Raw genomic sequence first — 24,036 nt, 5'->3', positions numbered from 1 at the left:
AAACTTTAGTTACAACAGTGTAGCTTAGCATCTTATCTCCAAGTAAGTTAAAAAAAAAAATACGGTTCACAGGCTGCATATGTGACTTTGTCTAATTCACGATATAATCGTACAAACTGTCAACAAATGTTCGTACGATCGTGTTCTGCACGCCAGATCGCATTTCGATCAAAGGAAAACCACGCCAACGATGACTTCAGCTCACCTATCAAACGGAGTAGTGTTTGCCAGGTAGTCCCATATCCACAACGCTGTGTATACGGTCACTGACAGCACATTATAGCACACGAAAGGTACAGACCAGACACTGATGTGGAGAGCCACAGGATGACTGGACTGTCGCAAACCCATGTGGTGCGATGGCTTAAAGTGAATCATTTTATTGTTTCTTGGGTGTGCCGACAGTTTACAGAGGCCGAAACTGTTTCACGAAGACTGGGGCAGGGCTGACCACGTGTGACATCAGAAAGTGAGGACCGTTATTTTTCTGTAAGGGCACGACGGTACCGCCTTAGTGCTGGGCAGCAGTTGTCATCTGTCCTGGCAGCACCCACTGTGTTGCGTCGAGGCAAACGGTGTAAAGAAGGCTTCGACAGAGTGGTCTTCAATGTCGGAGATCTGCTGTCTGTGTGCCTCTGGCTCTTCTTCACAGAAAGGAATGTTTAGAGCAGAGTCGACAACATGCTACATGAACATTCGAATAATGAACCGATCTTCTTTTCACAGATAAACCCCTATTTGGTCTGAAGAGTGTTTATCGACGGACTCGTATCTGAAGGGACTGTGGAAAACCACTTCGAGACCAGAACATTGTGTAAAGAAACTGATATCGAGGAGCATCGGTAATGGTGTAGGCAGAGATTATACTGATCACTCGAACATTTTTTCAAGAAATTATGTGGATGAACCGGAAAGGCTTCACTGCTGTCATCTATTATGAAGTGTTCTTGGGATGTCATGTACGGCCGTTTTAAGGTGCTGTACTTCCAGACTTCGTACAGATAGACAATAATGCACGACGTCATAGGGCACAAGTGGTTGATGTTTCCTTGGATACGGGAGATACTGCACGCATGGCGTTCTCTGTTCGCTCTCCCGATTTGAATCCCGTAGATCATATCTGGGATGCGGATTGCATCACGTCAGCATCCACCAACCACTCTGCAAGACTTGCAGGCAGCTCCAAACGAAGAATGGGTGTTACTGCCTCAACATCACATTAATGACGTCATTCACAGCACGCTCCGTCTTTGTCAGGCCTATGTTGATGCCAGTAGTGGTCAGACGCCAGAGTGAGCACATAAACCTCTTGTCAGAATGTGTGTGCAAATCTGTTGAAAAAAACGAAGATCATTTTCGTCGACTGTTACGCGTGTTGCAGTTGTTTACGTGCTGTATTGTTTCTAATTTGCTGTCACCTATTTACATCGTTTTGTGGCAAGATGAACGCAACATTGCAAAAATTCCGTTTGTTTCTTTAATTTTGGACACCAGTCGTATTTTTCAAAACTTGATTACATATTGTAATCTGCAGACTGCAGTTTGTTACACTGTAAAGCAGCCACAGCAATATTACAAAGCAAAAGTGTCTTGCTCGTAAATTACTGGTCGTAACTTCACTTTAACATCATTAACATCGAACCTCTCCCATTTTAGGATACAGAGTTTTGGCTCGGCCTCCTGACAACCGATTTTCGCAAATATTTTACTGCGTGCAGTACTTCAGTCGCTTCGCGAACGATGACTTCTGGTTCTATGGTACCGCTGTTTTACTATTGCTGATACCGAAATAGTATTACATCTTACATTAGTCACGCATTATGCGTTCATTTCTTAATCTAAAATGTACCACTAATTTGAATATTTGACTTCTTGCACTTTAATGTAAAGAGTGGAGCTCCAGCGTTCAGCTCGTGGTTTGGGAGCAAAGTACTAGAAATTTAATGTGAATTGTAATAAGCGATCTCTTTCCAATCCGGTAGCTGTGTGAAGAAGTTGACAAAACACTGAAAGACTTAAGTGAAAACAAGGCTCTGAGAGTAGACAACCTTCCGTTAGAGCTACTGATAGCCTTGGGAAAGCCAGCCACGACAAAACTCTCCCTTCTGGTGACCAAGATATATGAAACAGGAAATACCCTCAGACTTCAAGAAGAATATAATAATTCCAATTCCGAAAAAAACATGTGTTGACAGGTGTGAAAATTAGGGAACCAACAGTTTAATAAGTGACGGCTGCAACATACTAACGCGAATCATTAGCAAATGAATGGAAAAACTGTTAGAAGCCCACCTCGGGGAAGATCAGTTTCGATTCCGCAGAAATGTAGGGACACGCGAGGCAAAAGTGACCCAACGACTTATCGTAGGAGATAGGTTAAGGAAAGGCAAAACCTACGTTTATAGCATTTGTAGACGAGAGAAAGCTGTTGACAATGTTGAGTGGAATACTCTCTTTCAAATTCTATAGGTGGCAAGGGTAAAATACAGGGAGAGAAAGGCTATTTACAATTTGTACAGAAACCAGATGGCAGCAGTAACAGTCGAGGGGCACGAAAGGGAGTGAGGGAGGGTTGTAGCCTATTCGTGATCTTATTATATTTGTACCAGTAAGGGAAACCAAAGAAAAATTTTAGTAGGAATTAAAGTTCAAGGAGAAGAAATAAAATCTTTTAGGTGTGCCGATGACATCGTAATTCTGTCAGAGACAGCAAATGACTGAGAGGAGCAGTTGAGACCGGAATGGACATTTTCTTGAAATGAGGAAATGGGATGAACATCAACAAAAGCAGAACGAGGATAATGGAATACAGTCGAATTAAACAGGTGATGCTGAGGATATTATATTAGGATATTAGTCACTTAAAGAAGTAGATGACTTTTGTTATTTGGGTAGGAAAATAACTAATGACCGCCGAAGTAGAGAGAACATAAACTGTAGACTGGCAATGTCAGTGAATGCGTTTCTGAGGAAGAGAAATTTGTGGACATCGAGTATAGATTTAAGCGTCAGGAAGTCCTTTCTGGAAGTATACCTATGGAGTGTAGCTATGTATGGAGATGAAACATGGACGATAAACAGTTTAGACAAGAAGAGAACAGAAGAATTTGAAATGTGGTGCCACAGAATAGTGCTGAATATTAGAAGGGTAAATCACGTAACTAATGAGAAGGTACGGAATTGAATTGAGGAGAAATTTGTGGTACAGTCTGAATAGAAAAGACAAATATTTCCGACACCACAACCTGACATGAAGAAGGGTTCGGTTGGTAGGACACATTCTACGGCGTCAAGGGATCACCAATTTAGTAAAGGAGGGAAGCGTGGGTGGCAAAAATCGTAAAGGGAGACCAAGAGATGACTACAGTGAACAGATTCAGAAGGATGTAGGTTGCAGTGGTTACTTGGAGATGAAGAGCCTTGCACAGAATAGAGTAGCATGGAGAGCTGCATCAAACCAGTCTTAGGACTGAAGACCACAACAACAACACGAAATTCGTTATGCGATTACTAATTTCTAATCCAACTCTTTTTATGTACTTGTAGCCTAAATTGCTGTAGTCAGGCTCACTGAAACTGTCGTAGAGAAAGAGTACAGTGCATTTTGTTTTGCTTTGTATGACCCGCATTACGCTTTTCTCAGCACAAGTGTGGTAACGTGCCGTTTGCCCGCAGGACCGCCTGCTGCGCAACGACAGTTCGTTCAGCGTGGTGACGTCACTGAGGACGCTGCTGCTGCTAGGCGTGACGCGCGCCTCCAACGGCGACTACTCCTGCGCCGCCGCCAACTCGGAGGGGGAGACGCGGAGCGCGCCGCTCCGGCTCAGGGTCCAGTGTGAGTAGCGTCCGCTGCAGGCTGGCTGGCTGGCTGGCTGGCTGGCCGCCTGCCCGACTGCAGGTACTCGCTGTTCACCACAGCGACGGACTCTCTCTTGCAGCTGTGTACTGTCTGCAGTGTTTAACAACACCCTTTGTTCTCCTTGTTCATAATCAGCGGATTATTTCGATAATCAGATACAGAATGGCAGAAAAAAAGAACACGTTAGGCGAACATGTAATTAAAAAATTTATTGGACCAGATTCGATAGCACAGGATCAACGGGTCCTGCCAATTAAGACGATGAGCGTTATAAGTTGCAAAAGTTGCAGGTGTTAAAGATGAACGTAAGACAGCAAGAATAAAAAGATATTGCTGTATAAAGCTAAAAATTATACACAATATTCATGACAAAATTATGGATGGCACGGCCTTTGCAATTAAGGCAGACAAAGACAAAAAAACCTTTAACTTCAAATGAGGAAGAACTGTAAAATCTCCGAAATTTTTACACTGACGTGACAAAAGTCATCGGATAGGGATAAATACTCACAAGGCGGTAGTAACGAGTGCACAAGGTATGAAGGAGCAGAGCGTTGGTGGAGCTCAGTTGTACTCAGGTGATACAAGTCTAAAGGTTTCCGACGTGATCACGGCCGCTGACGGAAATTAAAAAAATTCCAACGCTGAATGGCATGTGTGATTCCATTTCGGAAATCATTAGGGAATTCAATATTCCGAGATCCACTGTGTAAAGAGTGTGCCTAGAATACCACATCTCTGGCGTTCCCTCGTTATGAATAGGAAGGTAGGGCAGACACTGTGTTACTGTGAACGGTTCAATGATAGGGTTGTTCTTATCAGAATCGGCAGCAAACAATCGACAACGATAGTTCAGGTACATAAGCCGACGTCCCTAGCTGAAGATGAAGAGAGAAAGTATATGAGGACATTAAAAGGGGATTACAGTACGTAAAGGGAAGCGAAAATCCAATAGTCATGAAAGACTGGAATGCACTTGTAGGGAAAGGAGTAGAAGCAAAGGTTACAGGAGAATATGGTCATGGGACACGGAATGAGAGAGGAGAAAGACTAATTGAGTTCGGTAACAAGTTTAAGCTAGTAATAGTGAATACTCTATTCAAGAATCACAAGAGGAGGAGGTATACCTGGAAAAAGCCGGGTGATACGGGAAGATTTCATTTAGATTACATTATGGCCAGATGACATTCCGAATTCAGGTACTGGAATGGAAAGGTGTACCCAGGAGCAGATATGGACTCAACTCACAATATACAGGATGGTCCATTGATCCTGACCGGGCCAAATATCTCACGAAAATAAGCGTCAAACGAAAAAATGCAAAGAAAGAAACTTGTCTAGCTTGAAGGAGAAACCAGATGGCTCTATGGTTGGCCCCGCTAGATGCCGCTGCCATAGGTCAAACGGATATCAACTGCGTTTTTTAAATAGGGACCCCCATTTCTTATTACATATTCGTGTAGTGCGTGAAGAAATATGAATGTTTTAGTTGGACCACATTTGTTACTTTGTGATAGGTAGCGCTGTAATAGTCACAAACATATGGCTCACAATTTTACACGAATAGTTGGTAACAGGTAGTTTTTTAAAATTAAAATACAGAACGTAGATACGTTTGAACATTTTATTTCGGTTGTTCCGATGTGATACATGTTCCTTTGTGAACTTATCATTTCTGAGAACGCATGCTGTTACAGCGTGATTACCCGTAAATACCACATTAATGCAATAAATGCTCAAAATGATGTCCGTCAACCTCAGTGCATTTGGCAATACGTGTAACGACATTCCTCTCAACAGCGAGTAGTTCGCCTTCCGCAATGTTCGCACATGCATTGACAATCCGCTGACGCATGTTGTCAGGCGTTGTCGGTGAATCACAATAGCAAATATCCTTCAACCTTCCCCACAGAAAGAAATCCGGGGACGTCAGATCCGGTGAAAGTGCTTCGACGACCAATCCACCTGTCATGAAATACAGCTTCAACCGCACGCGAGCTATGTGCCGGACATCAATCATGTTGGAAGTACATCGCCATTATGTCATGCAGTGAAACATCTTGTAGTAACATCGGTAGAACATTACGTAGGAAATCAGCATACATTGCACCATTTGTATTGCCATTGATGAAATGGGTGCCAATTATCCTTCCTCCCATTATGCCGCACCATTCGTTAACCCGCCAGTGTCCCTGATGTTCGACTTGTCACAGCCATCGTGGATTTTCCGTTGTCCAATAGTGCACATTATGCCGATTAACGTTTCCGCTGTTGGCGAATGACGCTTCGTCGCTAAGTAGAACGCGTGCAAAAAATCTCTCATCGTCCCGTAATTTCTCTTGCACCCAGTGGCACAACTGTACACGACGTTCAAAGTCGTCGCCATACAATTCCTGGTGCATAGAAGTATGGTACGGCTGTTATCGATGTTGATGAAGCAATCTCAACACCAACGTTTTAGATTCCCGATCTTCGCGCAATTTGTCTGCTACTGATGTGCGGATTAGCCGCGACAGGTAAACGCACTAGAGAGGTAAGTCTGACGTTGCGGTTGATAATGAAAGCAAAACTAAAGAAAAATCAAGACACGTTCATAGGGTTTGCCGACCTGGAAAAATCCTCCGACAACGTAAAATGGTGCAAGATGTTAGAAATTCTGAGAAAAGTAGGGGTAATCTATAGGGAGAGACGGGTAATATACAAAATGTACAAGAGCCATGAGGGAATAATAAGAGTGGACGATCAGGAACGAAGAGCTCGGATTAAAAAGTGTGTAAGACTGGGATGTAGTCTTTCCACCGTACTGTTCAATCTGTGCATTGAAGAAGCAAAGATGGAAATAACAGAAAGGTCCAGGAACAGAATTAAAATCCAAGGTGAAAGTACATCAGTGATATGATTCGCTAATGACATTGCTATCCTGACTGAAACTGAAGAAGGTTGACATAATCAGGTGAAGAGAACGAAGAATCTAATGGGTGCAGAATATGGACCGAGAGTAAATCGAAGAAAGAAAGTAATGAGAAGTAGCAGAATTGAGAACAGCGAGGCAGAAATTTCTAAGAACGTAGTTCTGGGGTACAACATAGAGTGGTAGTGAAACATGGACTGTGGGAAAACCGGAACAGAAGAGAATTGAAGCATTTGGGATGTGGTGCTACAGACGAATGTTGAAAATTAGGTGGACTGATAATCTAAGGAATTCGGAGGTTCAGTGCAGAATTAGAGAGTTGATGATGTTGTTTGATTCGTGGGGCGCTCAACTGGTCGGTCATCAGCGCCCATACAAAGTCCCAGTTTTTACAAAGTCCATTTTCTTTTCACAATCAAATCTAGTCTCTCTCGCAAATGATGATGGTGATGAAATGATGAGAACAACACAAACACCCAGTCCCTGGTCAGAGAAAATCCCCAACCCGGCTGGGAATCGAACCCAGGACCTCGTGATTCAGAGGCAGAATCGCTAGATCCTAGACTATGAGCAGCACACGAATCGGAGAGGAAAGGAATTTGTGCAAAACGCTTTTAAGGAGGTGGGACAGGATAATAGGACGCCTTGTGCCATGATGTCCATGTGGTTTTATAAAAGTTAATCCACGTTTCAGATCCGATGATGGCACCTTCAGAGTGCTGAAACCGGTCATCTAGTAAACGATATTGAATCGACTGTGGCTTTTCAATTATTTTAAAAACAGAGTGATCGCCCCACGACGCACCATCTGTTCACTGAATCTTATAAGAGATGAGGAAATGACTTCCATGGTACTAGAGGGAACTGCAGAGGGCAAAAACTGTAGAGGAAGACAGAGATTGGAATACATCCACCAAATAATTGAGGACGCAGGTTGCAAGTGTTACTATGAGATGAAGAGGTTAGCGAAGGAGAGGAATTCCAACAAGTCGGGAGACTGATGACCCCCCCCCCCCCCCCCCTCAAAAGAAAAAGCCTCTCACCACCGACAACGTTGTTGTAGCCGACGGCCTTGACTTATCGACCGAGAGCAGCGGAGTTTCCCTAGAGTTGTCAGTGTTAACAGACAAGCAACACCACGTTAAATAACGGTAGAAATCACTGTGTGCCATATGAAGAACGTAGGAATGCCTTTCCCTTCAACATGAAATTACCTGCAGCGCCTATCCTGTGCTTGTGACCCTATAAGCTGGATCCTAGTCCCTGAAAAACTGTGGCCTGCCCAGATGACTCCCAATTTCAGTTGGTAAGGGCTGACGGTAGGGTTCGAGTCTGGTTCAAACTACACAAAGCCGTGGATCGAAGTTGTCAACAAGATACTGTGCAAGCTGGTGGTGACGCCATAACAGTATGGGATGTGTTTAATTGGAATGGACTGGCTCATCTGGTCCAACTAAAGGGACCACTGACAGGAAGTGGATATCATTTCCAACCATTCGTGAACTTCAAGTTCCCAAACAAAGCTGGAATTTTTGTGGATGCCAATTCGTCGTGTTACCAGGCCTCAATTGTTCATTTGAAGAACATTCTGGACAATTGGAGCGAATAATTGGGCCGGCCAGATCGCCTGACGTATATACTATCCAGTATTAACGGGAGATAATGGAGAGGTCAGATCGTGCACAAAATCCTGCGCCGGCAACACGTTCAAAATTATGGACCGCTATAGAGGCAGCATGGCTCAGTATTTCTGCAGGGTACTTCGAAAGGCTTGTTGGGTCCATGCCACGACAAATTGCAGCATTGCCCAGTGTAAAAAACGTTTGACACAACATTGAGAGGTATTTCATGACTTTTGTCACCTCAGTGAAATATGAATAGTATGTGTTGAAGTGCAACTAAACCACTAGATTACCAGTCCAGTTGAAGGCAATGCTGAGACAGTGTAAGTTTATACTGGGAAATAATGATGTGAGAAGTATTCCAAGACAGCCAACTCTGAGGGGATTACCCAAAATACGAAAGAAGGCTCTCTAATTAGACGTCTTGCTAATTTACTTAGTATACCATGCAATAAAAAAATGTTATAAAATTGTACCTGTGGCAATTTGTGTATGATTAGGAGCACTTATGAACTGATTAGTAACAGCAAGGCTGTGAGCTTCTCGATGGACATCGCAAATTTATATAGCAATATTCCTGTGGACGAGAGGGAAATACACACAATAAGAAAATGGTGTTGGTGCAGGTTCATGCAATCAGTCACCAGGATTATTAGAGACAGTAAACTCTCTCATGGTAAATTTTTATCGCAACAATAATTTTTTGCCTATGAAGCGGCTTTATAAGTAGTTAAACCACTGCAATATGATTTCTAGCTCTTGAAACCTCACCGTTATAAACACGTTTCATACATCTAAGTTCATTACAAGCTCTAATTATTCCATTTACTAATGAATATAAACTACATTCTCAGTAAATAATCTGCGATATCATTTCGTCTGTCACATAATTACTAACTGTGGTACAGCCACTTTCGTTTTTTTAACGTGACCTCACATTTCACGTCCATACTCCAGCCCACAACTCGACTGATATTTTAGGCATCACTCAAACAATATCTCTCTTCTGCGTTGATTGAGCGTCAGTTCAAAGACAACGCTGGCTGGGGTGGCCGAGCCGTTCTAGGCGCTACAGTCTGGAACCGCGTGACCACTACGGTCGCAGGTTCAAATCCTGCCTCGGGCATAGATGTGTATGATGTCCTTAGTTAGGTTTAAGTAGTTCTAAGTTCTAGGGGACTGATACCCTCAGAAGTTAAGTCCCATAGTGCTCAGAGCCATTTGAGCCTTTTTTTTTTTTTTCAAAAACAACCATGGCGACCGACAGGCTTTCGAACTTGATCCATGACAACCAAAGTTGGAGCACTTGGTCATTCGTTTCTTATTAACACTACAAAAATGTACCTAACAGAGTCTCGTCTTGTGCATATTATTTGTAAAAATATTACGTCGAAGGAAGGCAAATTGCAACAATGTATACAACATATAGATTGCCTCAAGAGTGTGTTGACTAGCTGCCCAGATGGTGCAGTCCGTCAAGATTTGCTTTCGGATCTTCAAGCTCTAGAGCTCGATTTCAGTTAGACGTGTAGTTTCCTTCATATTTATTATTTTGATCGGTCCATTAGTCCGTGGCATACGTTGTCTGTTAGACGATACATATCCTAAAACAACTGTTTTCTGACGCTAAAGTAACATTTTTTTGAAAGACATGTCAGAAATATTCACGGACGCTAATAATCACTGAAAAATAAATTTTCTCTCAAAGAACATAAATACCTACTAAATTTATCAGTATGGAGCTGTTAAACATTTATACTACATTGAATAAGAGCTGCCAGATGTAGTATTTTAATTATCCTATCAGTGACACCACGTTTTTCTAAAACCGTACATAGTCTTGAGAGCAGCTTCCCAAACAGACCTTTCTGGATCACTAAATGTTTAGCAGCTGGCTGACTCATACTTTTGGGAACTGTTTGTAGCGAAGATGCATCCACTGTCACTGGGACAGCATGAAAACGTGCTGGCAGTACTTCGAAATTCATATGCGGAGTAGAATAAACGTGACAGAGTTTGGTAATTACCTGTGAAACGTTTTGCTGTAGTATAGTCGCCGTAAGGAGATCCCTGACAGTTATCTGCCTAAACCAGTCACGAAATACGATTTTCTAAAGCTCTATAGAGGCTTTTCTTTTCGCCCTCAGCCGCTTTCGCTTCGCAGTTTACAGCTAGCAACAGTGCTGCCAGCTATAAGGAACCATCTGCTACAGACATACTGTTTACCTGGCGTCAAAGAAAATTAATGGAAATGAAAGCAGTAAGCATGGCAGATAGTACTAGTCTATCGATCCAATGGCAGGAGTATATACTGGAACTGAATACAGTTGACGAAGTAGAGTAATGCAATGGACTTCGACGATGCGGTTATGCTATCTGTATGGTTGCAGGAGAACTGACGAGGACAACAAAAAGCAAGAAATACCATGAAAGGGAGGGATCATGGAGATTTTATTAGAAATAAAAGGGAAGCAATGCTGACATGCTGACAATGTGCTAGAAGTGTGTAGTGTGTGGAAGAGATCATAGCTAAAGTTCAGAGACAAATTACATATTTAAACGTGGAATAATGAAAACTGTTGTTCTTCCCTTCCGTAATGGTATTAAATAAAAGCATGCATTTTGATAAAACCTGCTGCAGTTGCTGTATAATAGTTAAGAAGTGATTTGACATACGACGAAAAGTAATATCAGAAAATTAAAAAAATTAAAAAGAAACATATCTACGCCTGGAATAGAAATCTAGAGTATTTTACTGGAGAAATCTACCCATTGCACAAGTGAGCAACACAATTACAGGGTCTTGGTGCTAGATACTTGTCGTACATGTAACAACAATTTTGCCAAATTCCCTTCTTTGTTCTTCAGTGTTCTGCCACAAATATGTGCAGAACAATGTATGTATACGAAATCTTTCTGTAAACACATCACATAACTTACTACCTGATGTTTTTGCATGGTCGTAACTGCGTCACTAAGTGCAGTAGCCCTGTCAGTATAGACTAACCACTTTACAGGCACATATCTACACTACAGTACCTGACATACTGGCCAGGACGAAGTAAAGTTTAAATGCTTGCTCTTGTCACATGTACTTGGTGGTAATACCCAACCACTCCTATTAACTATTATTATTAGTTTACAAATGTAAATACTGATTTAATGTCGTTCAGCACACTGTCGTCAGTCAGTACTAATAATATATGCACTTAATATGTGTTTGTGTGTGTGTGTGTGTGTGTGGTGTGGTGTGTGTGTGTGTGTGTGTGTGTGTGTGTGTGTGTGTGTGTGTGTGTGTGTGTGTGTTTACAGAAATACCGAGCACTTCTCATTCAAACCTTCAGATTTCGCTGATCCCAGTATTTCCTACTTTAAAAGGCGGTAATATCCGAATCACCTTGGCAAGGGGGAAGGGTACGCCTCTTTAACTCGTAGTCCACTTTCACTTCATTTGTCTCGCTTAATCCGCTGGCCAGAGATTCGAAACTAAATTTGATGGGATCTTCATTTGCAACAAGGTATTATAACGCAGTTTCCGCCTCTGTGGACAGTAATCAGCACTGGGCTCTTTAAAGAGAGCAGCGTCTACAACCGCCAAGAAAGGAGGAGCTGGAGAGGGGAGCCAACCAAAAGACACAGAACCCTCAAAAAACTTTGGCAAACATCTCGACTGAGAACTGCCGCACGATTTTGTTGTACGCCATATGAAGTCACCATACCTCATTAGACGGCGGCTACCTGTCGTAAGAGCAAAACAGCGGCGAATGATTAAACGTTATCTGGTTCATTACACAGAAACACAACGAACGTTTAGTCCGCGGTCTCAATACTATAGTAACTTGCCTTATTAGCTTTCTTGTAGACTCTCGAGTTTGGGTTTTCGTAATTTTTCCCAACCCATACAGCTAGGATATTTCTGAATTCATATGCTTGCATGAATAACAGAATATTACACTATTGGCCATTAAAATAGCTACACCATGAAGATGACGTGCTACAGACGTGAAATTTAACCGACAGGAAGAAGATGCTGTGATATGCAAATGATTAGCTTCTCAGAGCATTCACACAAGGTTGGCTTCCGTTGCGACACCTACAATGTTCTGACATAAGCAAAGTTTCCAACCAATTTCTCATACACGAACAGCAGATGACCGGTGTTGCCTGGTGAAGCGTTGTTGTGATGCCTCGTGTAAGGAGGAGAAACGCGTACCATCACGTTTCCGGGTTTGATAAAGGTCGAGTTGTAGCCTACCGCGATTGCGGTTTATCGTATCGCGACATTGCTGCTCGCATTGGTCAAGGTCCAATGACTGTTACCAGAATATGGGATCGGTGGGTTCAGGAGGATAATACGGAACGCCGTGCTGGATCCCAACGGCCTCGTATCACTAGCAGTCGAGATGACAAGCATCTTATCCGCATGGCACTAACGGATCGTGCAGCCACGTCTCGATCCATGAGTCAACAGATGGGGACGTTTGCAAGACAACAACCATCTACACGAACAGTTCGACGACGTTTGCAGCAGCATGGACTATCAGCTCGGAGACCATGGCTGCGGTTGCCCTTGACGCTGCATCACAGACAGGAGCGCCTGCGATCGTATATTCAACCACGAGCCTGGGTGCACGAATGGCAAAACGTCATTTTTTCGGATGAATCCAGGTTCTGTTTACAGCTTCATGAAGGTCGAATTCGTGTTTGACGACATCGTGGTGAACGCCCATTGGAAGCGTGTATTCGTCATCGCCATACTTGCGTATCACGCGGCGTCATGGTATGGGGTGCCATTGGTTACACGTCTCGGTCACCTCTTGTTCGCATTGAAGGCACTTTGAACAGTGGACGTTACATTTCAGATGTGTTACGACCCGTGGATCTACCCTTCATTCGATCCCTACGAAACCGTACATTTCAGCAGGATAATGCACGACCACATTTTGCAGGTCCTGTACGGGCCTTTCTGGATACAGAAAATGTTCGACTGCTGGCCTAGCCAGCACATTCTTCAGATCACTCACCAATTGAAAACGTCTGGTCAATGGCGGCCGAGTAACTAGCTCGTCGTAATACGCCAGTCACTACTCTTGATGAACTGTGGTATCGTGTTGAAGCTGCATGAGCAGCTGTACCTGTACATGCCATCCAAGCTCTGTTTGACTCAATGCCCAGGCTTATGAAGGTCGTTATTACTGCCAGAGGTGGTTGTTCTGGGTACTGATTTCTCAGGATCTATGCACCCAAATTGTATGAAAACGCAATCACATATCAGTTCTAGTATAATATATTTGTCCAATTAATAGCCGTTTATCATCTGTATTTCTTCTTCGTGTAGCATTTTAATGACCGTTAGTGTACATACCAAAGAAGAGCAACGAATCTCTTGAAAATGACTGCAGAGTCCAAGAAATAAAAGAATTCTCAAATGGTGAAAGCATTGTTAGTCAGACAAATCCTTACTTCTGCGAGTCCTGAATACGGGGAAATACTCTAATAACACACAAGCCGCCTACATAGAGTACGCGTGGCTTACACTGATGAGCCAAAACGTTATGACCACTCCCTACCGCGACGTTGGATGCCTGCTGGTGGCGTTGCGGGCACGTGATGCGGTAACAAAAGAATGCCGACACGGGCGAGGGATCACCCTAGCGAAGATATGGGCTGCCAATGGCGAAATCCATTGAGAAAAGCGACTCTGACAAGGGCAGGTTATTATTACGGAAAGCCTGTGAACTGGTATCTCGAATACGATGAAGCTGGTCGAATGTTCAGGTGCTACTGGCGTGATCATCTAGGGAAAGAGGTAGAAGGACAGTGAAACTACCACTAGGCGCTAAATACAAGGGTTGCCCAAAAAGTAATGCTCCGCATAGTATTCTTCAGCAATTTTTTGCTGAACATAATGAGAATACACATACGAAAGAGTGGTGTTTTATCTACACGCCCTATTTTTCCACGTAATCTCCATCCTGTTCTATGCTCTTCCTCCAGTGCGAAACAACGGAGTGTATGCCCTGTCGGCACCAATGCTTGTCCTGGTGGCGCAGCAGTGCTTCAAACTGTGAATTACCTCTTCTCATCGTCCGCAAAATGCCTTCCACGAATGGCATCCTTTAATGGCCCAAACAAGTGGCTGACAGCATCAGCTCAGTGCAAGATGTCAGGTGTGACAGCCGTGGACGGTTTGCAGGGGCAAATCGTGGAGCTCCGCCGAACTGATGACCTCAACTTCTGTGCCCAGCCACTATCTGTAATTCTGTCGACAGCAGATGCTCCATAGTCTTTGCACAAGCGTTTGTGATTTTGCTCCACGGTTCATTTATCTGCAGTGAGAAATGCAATGACGGTACGTTGCTTGTATAGTACATCGTCTACAGACACAATTTTGAAAAAAAAATATATATATGTGCAAATGTGTGTGAAATCTTGTAGGACTTAACTGCTAAGGTCTTCAGTCCCTAAGCTTACACACTACTTAACCTAAATTATCCTAAGGACAAACACACCCACCCATGCCCGAGGGAGGACTCGAACCTCCGCCGGGATCAGCCGCACAGTCCATGACTGCAGCGCCTGAGACCGCTCGGCTAATCAGGCGCGGCGCCATTTTGAAACTGTCCTGCAGTTACGCTGGCAGTCGGATGTTTCCCCTCAGGAAACTGAAAATAATACTTAACAAACGTTTCGCGCTCGTAGCATCGTTTATGGCAGAGAAAAATAAAGTGCGGTGCACAACTTTCTGGGTAACATTCGTAGCTGTACGTCCGCGACTCTTCACAGAATGTGGGATTCGTAGGTTCGTCTGCTCGGTAAAGTGTAATAGATGGTTATCTGTGGCATATCTTCCGAAAAAGCGCAATGCTGTGCACGCACAAGTGTTCCGGAGCACACCGTTCATCCTATGAGTTCCGAGGCAGAGCATCCTTACTGTTCTCACGTTGACCCTACGACAATAACGAATGCAGAGATCACGGGACCATTGGGATTCGACTGCTGATCAATGGAAACGTGTCGGTTCTTCGGTTGAATTAAATTTTCGCTACATTAGATCGATGGCGGACACCACAAACGCCGTCATCGAGGTGAAAGTCGACTCGAAACGTGCAACGGGCCAAGGACGGAGGCTTGTGGTTCTTATACGTCAGACATCTTCCCGTGAGTACACACAGCAACTCACCAAAATTTCATCGTTATCGGATGACTGACACAGAAACGCATAGAAGGAGAACAAACAAGTAATAATTTTTATACACACAGGAGGAAAAAAATGGCAGCGCAAAATGTTGTGCGACATTAATGAAAGTTGGTAGGCGTATTGTTACATCTGAAAGTTGATGTATATTCAGATTTCGCGCCAGTCTCGTAGGAGTGGACTTAGTGTCATCACTATGAGGATACAAATCACGTTTGCTTTAAATACAAAGTGTGACACTTGAGAGCGTTACGTACCTTTGACATGGGACGTGGTGATCTGATGTCAGTAAAGAATGTCTTTGAGATGACAAAGACGCCATTATCAACACCTCACTGAGTTTGAACAAGGTCGTGTAATAACGCTACGAGTATCTGGATGTTCCTCCCCCCACTACACAGCAGAAAGTCTTGGCAGGAACGCAGCCGCTGTACATGATTGCTGGCACGGGAACATACGCTCGCAGGAAGAGCGCGCTCTCGACGGCTACTTGGCACCGCAGAAAGGGAAGACCAATGTGTTCGGCTTATGACTCTGGCGCATCGTGCTGCATCTGCAGCAATTAAGACCATAGTGACACAACGAATCCTTACAAATCGGTTACTTCAAGGACAGCTCCGAGCCAGACGCCACGTAGGGTGCATTCCACTGAACGCAAACTGCTGTCATTTGCGGCTTCAGTGGTGGCAGGCGAGAGTTCACTGGAGAGTGGAGTGAAGGTCTGTTTTGTTTTCTGATGAAAGCTGGTCCTGCTTCGGTGACAGTGATGGCCCTTTCACGCAGGAGGATCGTACAAACATACCGCCTTTTGAGTCTCGTACAGTTTCCCGTTTGGAGGACACAGTGATAGACATCCCTGTGGTTGTGAACTAGATGAATGGGTTGAAAATAAATAAATCGCCAGGTCCTGATGGGATCCAATTTGGTTTTACACAGAGTACTCTAGTGCATTGGCTCCTTACTTAGCTTGCATTTATCGCGAATCTCTTGCCCAACGTAAAGTCGCGAGTGACTGGAAAAAAGCGCAGGTGACGCCTGTAAATAAGAAGGGTAATGGACGGATCCTCAAAATTACAGACCAATATCCTTAATATCGGTTTGTTGCAGCATTCTCGAACATATTCTCAGTTCGAATATAATGAATTTTCTTGAGACAGAGAAGTTGCTGTCCATGCATCAGCACGGCTTTAGAAAGCATCGTTCCTGCGAAACGCAACTCGCCCTTTTTTCACATGATATCTTGCGAACCATGGATGAAGGGTATTAGATGGATGCCATATTCCTTCACTTCCGGAAAGCGTTTGACTCGGGGCCCCACTGCAGACTCCTAACCAAGGTACGAGCATTGGGATTGGTTCCCAAATATGTGAGTGGCTCGAAGACTTCTTAAGTAGTAGAACCCAGTACGTTGTCCTCGATGGCGAGTGTTCAGTGGAGGTGAGGGTATCAACTGGAGTGCCCCAGGGAAGTGTGGGAGGTCCGCTGTTGTTTTCTAACTACATAAGTGATCTTTTGGATAGGGTGGATAGCAGTGTGCGGCTGTTTGCTAATGATGCTGTGGTGTACGGGAAGGTATCGTAGTTGAGTGACTGTTGGAGGATACAAGATTACTTGGACAGGATTTGTGATTGGTGTGAAGAATGGCAGCTAACTCTAAATATAGACAAATGTAAATTAATGCAGATGAGTAGGAAAAAGAATCCTGTAATGTTTGAATACTCCATTAGTAGTGTAGCGCTTGACGCAGTCACGTCGATTAAATATTTCGGCTTAACATTGCAGAGCGATACGAAGTTGGAAAAGCAGGTAATGGCAGTTGTGGGGAAGGCGGATAGTCGTCTTCGGTTCATTGTTAGAATTTAGGAAAAATGTGGTTCATCTGTAAAGGAGACCGCTTATAAAACACTAATATGACCTATTCTTGAGTACTGCTCGAGCGTTTCGTATCCCTATCAGGTCGAATTGAGAGAGGACGTAGAAGCAATTCAGAGGCGGGCTGCTAGATTTCTTACTGGTATATTTGATAATCGCGCGGGTGTTACGGAAATGTTTCAGGAACTCGGGTGGGAATCTGTGGAGGAAAGGAAGTGTTCTTTTCATGAATCGCTACTGAGGAAATTTATAGAACCAGCATTTGAGGCTGACTGCAGTACAATTTTACTGCCGCCAACTTATATTTCGCGGAAAGACCACAAAGATAAGATAAGAGAGATTAGGGCTCGTAAGAGGCATATAGGCAGTCATTTTTCCCTGGTTCTCTTTGGGAGTGGAACAGGGAGAGAAGATGCTAGTTGTGGTACGAGGTACCCTCCGCCACGCACCGTATGGTGGATTGCGGAGTATATAAGTTGATGTAGATATATAACCTGTCTGTGTGCTAAACACATCGGACCTGCAGTTGGAGTTACGGTATGGAGTGCGATTTCGTTTGACAGCAGGAGCACTCTTGTGGTTATCCTACGGCCACTGACTGCAGATTTGTGCGTCATCTGATGATTCCACCTATCGTGCTGCCATTAGCGAACAGCGTTCCCGGGGTGTTTTCCAACATGGCAACGCTTGCCCAACATACTCTACAGAGTGTCGACATGTTGCCACAGCCCGCTCGATCACCAGAAATGCACCCAATAGAGCAGATATAGTACATCATCGGACGACAACTCCAGTGTCATCCACAAACAGCACTAGCCGTCGCTGTATCAACTCTTTTAGCTGAATGGTCAGCGCGACGGAATGTCATACCTAACGGCCTGGGTTCGATTACCGGCTGGGTCGGAGATTTTCTCCACTCAGTAACTGGGTATTGTGTTGTCCTTATCATCATCATTTCGTCGCCATCGACACGCAAGTGGCCGAAGTAGGGTCAACTCGAAAGACTTGCACCAGGCGAACGGGAGTCCCTAGCCACGCGGCATTAAACGGCAAGTGCAACAGGCGTGGACCACCATCTCACAAACTGACATCCGGCATCTGTACAACGTAGTGCATGCACGTCTGCATGCTTGCATTCACATTATAGCTATTTCGCTGTTTATTAATATACCAGCATTTCACATTCGCAATAGCTTATTTCGCGCTTGCATTGACCTGCAATCTTACGATCTCAGTCACTTAAAAATGTTACCTAGAGAAACGTATTCTCGAAATTTCGTTACTCTACATTAATTATTTTCTGGTGTTACGACTTTTTCCGTTATTGTATTACTAGCTACCCGGCCGGCGTTGCACGGGAAGTATCAGTAGTCTACGGCCATATCAATTGATTGGCGTAATGTAGTTTGTTTGGGGCCATGAACAGAATTCAGGGAACAACGTTAGGCAAGTGAATATAACCACTTTCATATAATTTAATTGATGTAAGCGGCATATGCGAGAAAACTTACCTGAAGGCTGAATGTTATGTGTCCCAATTGAACTGAGTTTTGGAATGACATCTTTTGGCAATGATGGGAGCACAACATGATGTAAGTAATAAGTGTATAACAATTGTAAATAATGTTTATGAATATTGGGTTTATGTGTATGTGTTTGTTTGTTTGTGTTTGCGTGTGTGTGTGATTCGGTATACAGCGAAGGCTAGCTGACATGGAACAAATACAAGTAAAAATAAGAAAAAATACGCATGATCTACATGTAAAGAATCGAGTCGCCGTGTATGTTTGATTCAAGGACAGCTAAAAGCTGAAAATTGAGTCATCTGCCACGCTGCTCGAGCGATGTACTTCATCTAAACGCCCAGGTTGCTGAAGTTTCTGAAGTTCTTTTTCGAAAAACGTTTTATGTGAAGCATAAAAATACAGAACCACACCTTTTGGATTCGCAAGTTTTTTTACTAAGCAGCTCCTGTCAACTGATTTCTGGGAAACTATTGGTTACAAATATTTGAATGTTTCAAATTGAAGGTCTAACATCACGACCTGATGATGTGGTTGTCTTTTCTTTACTGGACATCTTTATTACTGTACTTCAAAGTCTAGTAACTCACTGCCCGCGTTTCGAAGAATTTGTAGTGAATTAAGAGTGCGATCTCCGACTGGTAGCCCGAGGGAAGCAGAAATCGTTAGTCTGAAGTTATTGTATTTTAGAACCATCTGTGGAAGTGTTATGCATTCAACTGCCAGAATTTCCTGAACCCCCTTTCTAGATGATTGGTGGCCAAGTTTTTATCATCTTTAAAAGGTCCAGATCTCTTTCTCGCTAGTGGGGATTCGTTTACCAGTCTTATGCATAACTTGAAAGCACCCAAACAACTAATACTAGCCACACGACCCGGTACTGCACGGGAAGCATCAGTAATCTACGGTCATACGACTGACAGGCGCAGTGGATGGTGATCACTTGTACGTTTGACTCAAAATAAGTAGGAAGCCTGAAGCTGAGTCATTTGCTGATACGATCCAATAATTTAAAATCTTTATAGAGACAAGTAAACTGCATCCCATGTTACGTTTACCCCATGAATTATTAGCTAGGAGGAACAGGATTTCGACTCGCATGGCTTTTTTCCCCTCTAGACTGTTGTTATGTAACGATTTCAAACGATTGGATGTCATTTAGTATGATTTGACTTCCTTGCCTTGTTATCAAACAGGAAGAATGGGAACATCTCGAAGTCCGAGCCACGTTTTGTTTCTGACATATCTCTACACCACTTAGAGGTAAATGACAAGTTAAAGGCAAAGTGAAAAAAAAATTGTTGGGCTGATCCTGCAACTTTTCTGATCCTAGCCAAATGCTCTACCACTTTTTTTTATATAGCTCGGTAAGAGGAGTAGTAAAAAGTAGACAAAATACTTAGGCCTCTAGAGCGATTAGAGCTAATGCAGCGTTCCCTGCACACGGCGGCCCCATTACCACATTTTTATTTATTTTTTAATTCTAATTTACATTTGGTACTCAAAACAGAATAAGTAAAATAGGAAATAATACTGCAAGCCACTATCAGTTTTACACTTACAAAAAAAGAAAAAGGAAAAAATAATTTTCCCCTTTCCAGTAGTCGCCTTCAACTATTAAAAAAAAGAGGACCAAGTCGGCCACAGAAGTGAAATAAGCCATGAAATGATACACCTGAAAAGTGGCCATGACAAGAGTATCACAAGGACCGGGTAACTCAACCGATACCTTGATGACGAACCACGAGGTTCAACGTATACACTATTCGATCAAAAGTATGCGGACACCTGGCTGAAAACGAGTTACAAGTTCGTGGCTCCCTCCATCGGTAATGCTGGAATTCAATATGATGTTGGCCCAGCATTAGCCGTGATGACAGCTTCCATTCTCCCAGGCACACGTCCAGTCAGGTTCTGGGAGGTTTCTTGGGGTATGGCAGCCCATTCTTCACGGACTGCTCCATTGAGAAGAGATAACGATTTCGGTCGGTGTCTAAAACATCCCAAAGGGCTTCTATAGGATTTAGGTCAGGACTCTGTGCTGGTCAGTCCATTACAGGGATGTTACCGTCGTGTAACCACTCCACCACAGGTCGTGCATTATTAACAGGTGCTCGATCGTGTTGAAAGATGCAGTCGCCATCCCCGAATTGCTCTTCAAGAGTGGGATGCAAGAATGTACTTAAAACATCATTGTATGCCTGTGCTGTGATAGTGCCACGCAATACAACAAGGGTTGCCAGCCCCCTCCATGAAAAACACGACCACACCATAAAATCACCGCCTCGGCGCTACTCACGCATGGCTGATGACGTTCACCGAGTATTTGCCATACCAACACCCTGCCATCGGATCGCCACATTGTGTACCGTGATTCGTCATTCCACACAACGTTTTTCCACTGTTCACTTGTGCAATGTTTACGCTCCTTACACCAAGCGAGGCGTCGTTTCGCATTCGCCGAAGTGATGTGTGGCTTACGAGCAGCCACTCGCCCATGAAATCCAAGTTTTCTCACCTCCCGATTAACTGTCATAGTACTTGCATTGGATCCCGGTGCAGTTTGGGATTCCTGTGTGATGGTCTGGATAGATGTCTCCCTATTACACATTACGACTCTCATCAACCGTCGGCGGTCTCTGTCAGTCAACAGACGAGGTCGGCCTGTACGCTTTTGTGCTGTACGTGCCCCTTCACGTTTCAACTTCACTGTCACATCGGAAACAGTGGACCAAGGGATGTTTAGGAGCGTGGAAATCTAGCGTAGGGTCGTATGACATAAGTGACACTCATTCACCTGACCACGTTCGAAGTCCGTGAGTTTTGCGGAGCGCCCCATTCTGATCTCTCACGATGTCTAATCACTGACAGACGTCGCTGATATGAATACCTGGAAGCAGGTAAGATCACAATGCACTTCATAAGAGAAACGTATGTTTTCGCAGGTTTCCAGATATTTTTGATCACATAGTGTATGTAGGGCGCAGTACCGTGGTAGGTGCAAACACTTCCAGTATGCAGTGGGTACATACTGGTGGAAGGTGAGTGAGTCCGTATGGACCACTCAATGTACAATTTAATGAACATAGTGGTCCAATAGGCATGCAGTTCTGTTTGACTTTAACCTCGGAATGTGAGAGGAGTCTGCCGAAAAAGCAGTTTCAACAGATCATTTCGAAACACTAACTGCTTTTCAAACCAGTACCAATTCGCTTCCCATCCTTAACAGGTAAACCTACGTTGTAGCGCGTCTATGGTCAAACAGCGACTGCAGTAATCCAATGAAATAGCAACTCATTCAATTAAACCATCTAAGCAGATGACAATTTGGTCGCGTTTTCTGTTAAGTCAAGGAACTGCTGGTCTCTCGAGAAAGCTTCGCTGTTCGGTAGGTGGCAAGGGCAACGTTTTTTCGACTTAAATTTAATTCAGTGTAATACAGGCAATTTCTAAGAAATATTGAAAATTTATATACAGAAACCTTCCTCGTCGATCAGTGTACCTGTGTGTGAATAACGAATGGAAATCCTGAGTTTAGCCTGCACATGCAGAAGGACGCTGGAAGAAGATTTCAGTTTTTATAAAGATTGTGCAAAAAATCATTGACAATCTTCAGAAAACCTTCCTTACACGAAAACAAAAAAAAATGTTCATTAAACTTAGGTTCAAAAATAGGTACCTTAAGGACTATGACGACTTGTTCATGTTCGCTTCTATGAAGTATATTTCTTCTACTGCTACGACGTTGTTTTCCATATTTTTGGAGGAAGTGGTAAGGACCATAGCAGGAATAAAATGTCTAGCAAACACAGGGTCTAAAATGTATTTCTTAAGAGCTACGAGCATTCATTTTCGCAGTGTGAAACACAACTCTTGTGTGGAACATGTGCTCCTAGGTATGTATTATGTGTATAGCCGCGCGGTCTCAAGCGTCTTGTCACGGTTCGCGCGGCTTCCCCCGTCGAAAGTTCGAGTCCTCCTTCGAACATGGTGTGTGAGTGTGTGTGTGTCCTTAGCGTAGGATATTTTAAGTTAGATTAACTAGTGCGTAAGCCTAGGGACCGTTGACCTCCGCAGTTTGGTCGCGTAAGACCTTACTACAAATTTCCATTTTTCCGTATGCATTTTAAAGCCCATGTTTGACAGATTGTTTTTTCTCGTTTTGGTGTAACTAACCCAGGGCCGACCAAACGCTGCACAGTGTGCAGACGTGCGGAAGTGCTGCACATGTGCGCACGTGTGCGACAGCGACATCTGTTATTAGACATGTGTCCAAAATGAACGGCGGCTGCTCCTCTTCGCTGTTTATGTGGTACAAGCAAGAGCGCAATATACCCAGCCTCGTTTACCCCTGGTGATCGCAACCTTGACAGAGAAATACTGAGAAATTGCAGGTACTGTGAAAAATCAAAGGACGGCAGATCTATGTTCTCGGTCGTTTCGATCAAGCATCAGTGATGAAAATCTCCCGCAATTGCTTGCTGTTGTTCCCAATATTAACTATATCATTTCGCATGACCAGTGATAAACGTGTTTGGATTTATTACTTTCAAAATTAAAAATCAGTGTTTACTAACTGTGCATTATTGCCACATTCTGCTCCATGTTGCATTATTATCAGGAAATTGGTCATTAAACCGATTGTTGTATGCTTATACTTAGGGTTTCTTTTTAAATGTGTGAAGGGCTACGCTCAGTTGACGTCAATAAAACATAACATTCATCTAATTGTCGGTTATTACGTAGATTTCAGACGGAACTGTTGAACGATATAGCAATAATGGTGCAGGTGGTCAGCGAGAGGTGAGCGAGACAGAAATTATGTGGGTGTAACGGAGGGCACCGAGAATTAGTTATAGGAAACCTTGCATTGGTTTAGTGTTATTTGAAATCATGACTAAGGTTCGTTGGAAGTCGCTAAGTGCTCTCTTTCTTAAATACTAAATCAAAAACATTACGCGTACTTACGTGCCGTCAGTCAAGCTGCCTTAATAAAAGCCCACGGTTGTTAACTGTATTACTTGTCTTACTGGGTTAAACTGTTAACATAA

The 24,036-nt window shown here is 43.5% G+C and overlaps 1 protein-coding gene across 1 annotated transcript in view; it reads left to right on the top strand.

The window, feature by feature from the left end:
* Positions 1-24,036, top strand: part of LOC126267542 (hemicentin-2) — a 1,749,994-nt gene that overhangs the window by 1,330,749 nt on the left and 395,209 nt on the right. Inside the window, exon 9 of the mRNA XM_049972846.1 lies at positions 3,676-3,835. Within this exon, the coding sequence (XP_049828803.1) occupies positions 3,676-3,835 (160 nt within the window). The remainder of the gene's footprint in view (positions 1-3,675; positions 3,836-24,036) is intronic.

The sequence above is a fragment of the Schistocerca gregaria genome, chromosome 4 (genome assembly GCF_023897955.1).
Source record: "Schistocerca gregaria isolate iqSchGreg1 chromosome 4, iqSchGreg1.2, whole genome shotgun sequence".
Classification (NCBI taxonomy): domain Eukaryota; kingdom Metazoa; phylum Arthropoda; class Insecta; order Orthoptera; family Acrididae; genus Schistocerca; species Schistocerca gregaria.
This window is presented reverse-complemented; position numbering and strand designations above follow the sequence as displayed.